The sequence below is a fragment of the Olea europaea genome, chromosome 10, assembly GCF_002742605.1.
Source record: "Olea europaea var. sylvestris chromosome 10, O_europaea_v1, whole genome shotgun sequence".
Taxonomy (NCBI): domain Eukaryota; kingdom Viridiplantae; phylum Streptophyta; class Magnoliopsida; order Lamiales; family Oleaceae; genus Olea; species Olea europaea.
Genome location: NC_036246.1, coordinates 44,533,923 through 44,541,263, shown reverse-complemented (window position 1 = coordinate 44,541,263; position 7,341 = coordinate 44,533,923). Strand labels below are relative to the sequence as shown.

Sequence of the window (7,341 nt, the reverse complement as noted above, 5' to 3'; positions counted from 1 at the left end):
AGCCTTCCCACCCCCCCCCCCCCAAACAATCATGTATAACATTAACGTGCTGGATCCGAATTGAAAGTAAGAAGCAGGCCACGTGTGTATCAAAAAAATTGTTCATCAAAACTCCCAGATTACACTTCAACTCAACATCACTATCATGCCTATTTGGCAGATGAAAGGGAGCAGTCAATGTCAAAAAGTAAAGTAGATGGTGTTTAGATGTTATTATTGTCTTAAAATGTGTCCACAGTGTTTTGTAACATAAAACATGGATCTTTTATTTTTGGAAATAAATGAAAGCACCGATGAGTACATAAAGTACATAATTAAGACAATCAACTTGGAGACACTCAAAATTTTAGTAAAAAAAATGGCAGAAAATCCATCAGGTTGTGAGATTAGGTAAGGGAATGAGATTATTATGTAATTAACCAATCTAATTGTTACCTGAGGACAAAGTTCAGATAGATTCTCCAGTTCCGTAATACCAGGCCGGAACCCAAATCTATGGAGTTGGTCTAATGCACCCTGAAGAGCACTGATGGTGATCTTTTCCTGGCGAAATTGAAGCCATGCAGAATAAATGTTTGAAAAAGAAAAGGCCATAATTATGTCCTTCAACCATGGTGGACAGATGCACGAACTGCTATTGCTCGTAGAAGGGTCTGTTTCATTGTCCAGTATATCACTAGCTTCCCTCATCACACAAATCCCCAATCTTGGATCATTTAAACAACATGATGACTCCAAAACCTCAATAAATACTTTACAGTTCTGTTTATCTAGAATCTCATTGCTAGACTTCTGTAGCATACTCGACAAAAGGTCATCCAAAGGTCCTTCCTTTTTGTCCCTATTCGGCACTCTCTTGTGCTTGGTTCTTGAAATTGTCACCTCAGCATGGGTGTCCTCAACATTCGTGCTATTCAATTCAACATTGGGCAGATTTTCATTGCTAGAAATGTCATGCAAAGCAGATAGGTCTTGCATCAATTCCGACCATGCTGACTCAGCCAAGTTATTTACAGAGCTCTCGTTTGGGTTCGGTTCTTTTGATGGTCCTGCAGATTCCTCCATTCTCTCAGTCTGTTGCTTATCCTTCTTTGTAAATGGAAAGAGAACTAAAAATTCTCCAAGGCCCACAGCATAGCTACTAATCTCATGCTGCAACTTCAGTTTCACACCCTGGACCAAGAAAAAATAAAATGAGAAAAATTAAAAGAAAACCACCATAGATGGCACAATCCTGCCAGTCATTTCAGAGGTACAAATGTAGCTAATGGTTATTAGATCGAGGTACAACCATTAAAGTATCATGTACTGGTGATCAATTTTGTACCATGTGCATCACTGGTTCTACATTGTTGTTTACATAAGCATTAAGACGCGAGTTTCTAAAGCTAGGTACAACCTTTGAAGCATCATGCACTGGTGATAAATCTTGTACCATGTGCATCACTGGTAGTACCTTGTCATTTCCATAAAAAGGGAGGGAAAGGAAATTACCTTGAGGAATAGGTGGAAATTCGGGGACGAGGCTGCCGGATGGAATTGGTTCTTGAGGATGGTCTTGAGGTCCTGAACGGTTTTGTTTGGTTCAATTGATACTGTTATTGATTCTCCATTCAAGCTACGGACTTCAATTTCCCTCTCGTTTTCACTCTCCCACATTTCTGAATTGCTCGATTCCTCTGCCGGATTAAGATTTTTTCCTATCTCCTTTTCCTCTGCTATAGAGTAACGATTACAAGGGAATTTAGGGAAGTAAGAAAAACCTGGGATTTGGCGGGGAGTTGATTTCTGAGGCACGCGTGTTTCTTTATTCTACGCACGTGCGACTTTTTGGCCTTTATGGATAAATTCCATCATGTAGCACCCCTGTCCTCTTTCTTTTATGGGGAGTCAAACAAAGTATTTGATTAAATAACTTCATTTCAATATTTGTTGGTATAATAATCTTCAATTACAAAATATAATAAACAAATAATATCAAAAGTCCAAAATACACTCACCATGAAAAAGACCCAAATACTCCTTGCAATCCATTCAAATTCCTTATTTAATCTCCAAAAATCATCGATTTGCTCTCCCTTTAGTACTATAAATTATTTTTATCCATTACTTCACCCATCTTCTTCAATATTTTGAGCATTTGAATAAGAATTTTGATTTTTATACCATTTACATTGAAATCTCTCCTATATTTAAAGAAAAAAGAAAGATATTTTTAGAAATATCGTGTACATTAATACTATTATTGTTCAATATAGTATGAAATGATACTTTAGTTGATTTTCTTTTACATTTTATGTATTTTAGCTGTCTACAACTCTTAGACGATAACGACACTCCAGTCGTTATCTATAGTGTAGAACGACACTGCAGTTGTTATCGTCTATGTAAAGCGACAATAAAACCGTAAGTGTAATAGGTGTTTGAAAATTGGGCATAATTACATCACTTGTACAGATCATGTACCACTCAGCGATAGACATGCATGATAAAAACAAAACGATACATCTGCCAGTTATTGTGGTCTATGATGTGCTGCTTTTGTAATATTGAAAAATAATGGTGATTTTATGATGTTATGCTTTTGTCATTTTGAAAAGCAAACTTTTTATCGATGAAACCATAACGACAGGTATACTTTTATTTTGTTATTATAAAACAATATTGGTATCGTTTTAAATATTTCATCTAAAAAATATAAAAATGATGTTCAAAAATTAAATATTATTGATTTAATAGCAACTAATTTCAAAGTATACATGGTATCAATTATTCATGTCATATTTATATACATGACGGCACTTGTGCTGTTTTCTTTTTTATGTTGATTAAGTAATGAGTATATCTCTCAAATTTTGTAAATGTCATGTCCATCTTACAATTTAAATGAGTTCAAATTATCGATTATTGAAACTCGAACGGGTTTTGGATACTCATATTCATGTTTATAGGCATAATGACACATGTGTCGTTTAACAACAACTTTGCCATTATGTTGATTTCTCTATTATTTTGCTCATTTTTCATAGAAATGACATCAAGCATTGAACTTCCTAACTTAAGAAAGTTGAAAATGTTAGTTATATGACAAACATCGGTACAATTGACAGATTGTATGATATCAAATTGGAGAAATCACAAGACATTATTTACATTCGTTAGAAAATATAATTAATAAGTATCTCTCAAATTTAGTAAATGTCATACTCATTTTGCAACTTAAATGAATTCAACTTATTGATTATCGAGCCTTGGATAGGTTGTGAGTACGCATACTTGTGTTTATAGACAGAATGACACACGTGTTGTTTAATCACACTTGCTTCGTTTTCACCGCAACAACCTCAAACATTAGACTCCTTAACTTAAGAAAGTTGGAGATGTTAGTTATGTGACAAATATTGGTAGAATTGACATAAATGATATGCTATTGAATTGAAAAAATCACAAAGCATTATTAATATTCGTTATAAAATATAATTAATGAGAATATCTCTCAAATTTTGTAAACTTCATGTCCGTCTTGCAATTTAAATGAGTTCAATTTATCGATTATCGAGGCTCGAATGGGTCGTGGGTGCTCATATTTGTGTTTATAAGCAAAACGACACATGTATTGTTTAACGGTACTTTTATCGTTCTGTTGATTTCTCCAATATTTTACTTCATTTTCACCCTAGTGACTTCAAGCATTAGATTCCCTAACTTAAGAAAGTCGAAAATGTTAGTTATGTGACAAATATTGGTAGCATTGACATAGATTGTATGATATCGAGTTGAAAAAATCATAAGGCATTATCTACACTCGTTAAAAAATATAATTAATAAGCATATCTCTTAAATTCTGTAAATTCCATGTCCATCTTGCAACTCAAATAAATTCAACTTATTGATTATCAAGGCTCGAACGGGTCGTAGGTGTTCATACTCGTGTTTATAAATAGAACGACGCACGTATTGTTTAACAGCACTTTTGTCGTTATGTTGATTTCTCCAATATTATATTTCGTTTTCACCATAACGACCTCAAACATTGGATTTCCTAACTTAAGAAAGTCGAAAATATTAGTTATGTAACAAATGTTGGTAGAATCGCCATAAATTGTATGATATCGAGTTGAAGAAATCACAAAGCATTATCTACATTCATTAAAAAATATAATTAATAAGCATAAGATAGAATGGCACAAGTGGTGTTTAACGGCGCTTGTGTCATTATGATAATTTCTCCAATATTTTGATTCTTTTTCCATCGTAACGATCCCAACAATTAGACCCCATAACTTAAGAAAGTCCAAAATGTTAGTTATGTAATAAATATAGATGGAATTGATATAAGTTATATGATATCGAGTCGATGACATCACAAGTTATTATCTATATTTGTTAATAAATATAATTAATGAGCACATCTTTCAAAATTTATAAACAGCATGTCCATCTTGCCATATAAATGAGTTCAGCTTATCGATTATTGGGATTCGGACGAGTCGTGACTGCTTATACTTTTGTTTATAGGGAGAACGACACAAGTGTCGTCTAATGACACTTATGCCGTTCTGTTGATTTTTCCAATACTTTACTTCGTTTTCACCGTAACGACCACATATATTGGATCCCTTAACTTCTCTTGTATTGTCCTCATGAACGAGTTTTTGTATAGTTAAAACGTCACTTGTGCAGCTGAAATGAGCAAATCTCTCAACTTTTAGAAACGATATGTCCATTTTGCAACTGAAATGAGTACAACTTATTGATTCTCGAGGCATGGATGTGTCGTAGTTATGTATACTCGTATTTATAGACAGAACGGTACAAGTGTCGTTTAACAGCTCTTGTGCCTTTTTTTGATTTTTCAAATATTTTGCTTATTTTCCAACTCAACGACCTCAAATATTAAATCTATAACTTAATGTAGTAAAAAAAGGTTGATCACGTGATAAAGAATAGCTGATTTGATATAGATTATATAATATCAACTTGGCAAAATCACAAGTCAATGTATTGATATGTTAGAAATAAAATTAATGAGCGCATCTCTCAACTTTTGTAAATGACATATTTATCTTGCAATTGAAAGGAATTTAACTTATAGGTTTTCGAGATCTAGATAGGTTGTGACTGCTTATACTCGTGTTTATAAACACAACGGTACAAGTGACGTTTTCTTTACATGTACGGCACAAGTAGGGATGTCAACGAGTCGAGCTGGCTCATGAGCCAAAACTTATGGCTCGAGTCGGGTAAAGTAAGCGGGCTTTTTTTCAAGCCCGAGTTTTGCTCAGCCAAAAAAACTTTGCTTGACCCGAGCTTTTGGCTCAAGCCGAGCCAGGCAGACTCGCTTTTTTTACCTTTTTTATATATATATATTATATATTAATGGTTGCCTTTTAAGATAGTCAGCTGCCTCTTAAGGTAGCATTTTCCTGCCTAAATTTTTCTCCCCTTCTCAGGCTCATGGGCCGGCTCAGGCTCTGCTCGAGCCTCGAGCCAAACCAGCTAGAGCTTTTCTCGAGCCGAGCTACGAGCAGCCTGACCCGACGAGCCGAATTGTCATCCCTAGGCACAAGTGACGTTCTCCTAGATAAGCTATATTTCGATAACGACACTTGTGTCGTTCTTTTAGAATTTTTCATCTCAGTAACAGTATAAGTGCCGTTCTTAATAACCTTTTCATTCTCTAAATAGTATTTGTGTCGTTTTCTTAGAATTTTTCATCTTAATAACGATACAAGTGTCGTTCTCAATAACCTTTCATCCTCAAGCATTGGATCCCTAAAGTAAGCAAGAAAAGTAGATCATGTAACAAAGAACGGTTGAAATATCATAGATTATTTGATATAAAGTTAATAAAAGCACAAGTAATTCTATTATTTTCAACAAAATACAAGTAATGAGCATATTTCTCAATTCCTTTTAAATGTCATGTCAACCTTACAACTTATTATTTCTCAAGGTATGGAAGAGTCGTTGTTACTTAAACTCATGTTTTTAGATAGAACAACACAAGCGTCGTTTTATAATCAGTAATAGCACTTGAGCTGTTCTATTGATTTTTCCTTTATTTTCATTTTTTCCAACGCAACGACTAGGGATGTCAAAAGGGCCGAGTCGCTCGTCGTCTCGACTCATGAAAATGGGGCTCGTGGGCGGCTCGGGCTCGTAAAATCAGGAGCCCGAGCACGAGCCGAGCGGGCCTCGTCAGGAGGTGAGCCAAGCTCTTTCAGTTTTTTTTTTAATTTTCCCCCCTCATCTACTATAAATACCCCATCCCCCTTTATTTTTTTCATATCAATTGCTACTCCAAGTCTTCAACTCTCTTTTATTATATCAATTATCGAGTTTTTACTCTCTTGTGCTGCAAAATATACAATATCAATTCAATTTTTACAGTTTATTAATTACAATTTCACTTCATCCGATTCTCAATTCTCACAATCTCACTACATTTATATTCTTCTAGTTAAGATTTCATCATAAATAATCAAACAAATGTATCAACGCTCATTTGTGGAGAGCTTGTTCGATACAGGATGCGGGCCACATCATGGTGAACGCCTAGGACGCTTCAAAATTAATTTTCAAATGAATTTGCCAGTCTAACTGACCTACCGATACCTGAAGATGCTCACATTCACGGTCAGAAAAGCCACAATCCAATTGATTTGGATGATATTAACGTTCCCGAAGCGGAACATGAGGATAAAGATGCCGAATTAAACATCCCAGATGCGAGGGAAAAGCGAAAGGCAAAAAAAAATGTTGGAATCACTTTAAGTTGATTTCAACGGGAAAAATCGTCAATGGCCTTGCAGAATCTAAAGCAGTATGTAAATACTGTCAACAAAGATTGACATGGTAAAAAAGAATTGGTACCACCCATCTCCACTGCCACTACAAAGTATGTGCGGTCAAACATGGACTTCTTCCAGCTGGTCAAACACAATTGCAATTTGGCAGTTTAGGCGCCGATTTTACAACTTCACCCCTATACACGTGGGTGTATTCAGAGGACAAACTCGAACCGAAATGGTGAAATTTGTTGCCGCCACCGAGTTGCCTCCGGCTATTGCAGGCAACCAATATTTCGTCTCGTTCGTGAAAGAATATCTACGATCGAGGTACGTTGGGGTAAGTCGAAACACTCTTCGTGCCGATACAATGAATTATTTCAATAATTAAAAACAACAATTAATTATGAATTTGCAACAATAGGGGGTATTATATCTTTAACTTCTGATGTATGGGAAGGGGTTAATAAAAGAGCATATATAGCTGCAACCGCACACTATATAGACCCACTTTGGTGCATGCATAAGAAAATTATTGCTTTTAGAATTA

At 35.2% G+C, this 7,341-nt stretch overlaps 1 protein-coding gene across 4 annotated transcripts in view; it reads right to left on the bottom strand.

Annotated features, from left to right (window-relative positions):
- Window positions 1-1,816, bottom strand: part of LOC111402469 (uncharacterized ATP-dependent helicase YprA) — a 19,340-nt gene extending 17,524 nt beyond the window's left edge. For 2 of the 4 annotated variants that reach the window (XM_023030800.1, XM_023030801.1), the window contains exons 1-2: window positions 1,495-1,813; window positions 436-1,173 (exon numbers count right to left, since the gene is read on the bottom strand). In XM_023030800.1, the coding sequence (XP_022886568.1) occupies window positions 436-1,173; window positions 1,495-1,659 (903 nt within the window). In that variant the 5' untranslated portion in view covers window positions 1,660-1,813. Of the gene's footprint in view, window positions 1-435; window positions 1,174-1,494 lie in introns of all 4 variants that reach the window. The other 2 variants (XM_023030803.1, XM_023030802.1) reach the window with 2 other exon arrangements.
- Window positions 1,817-7,341: the final 5,525 nt, after the last annotated feature.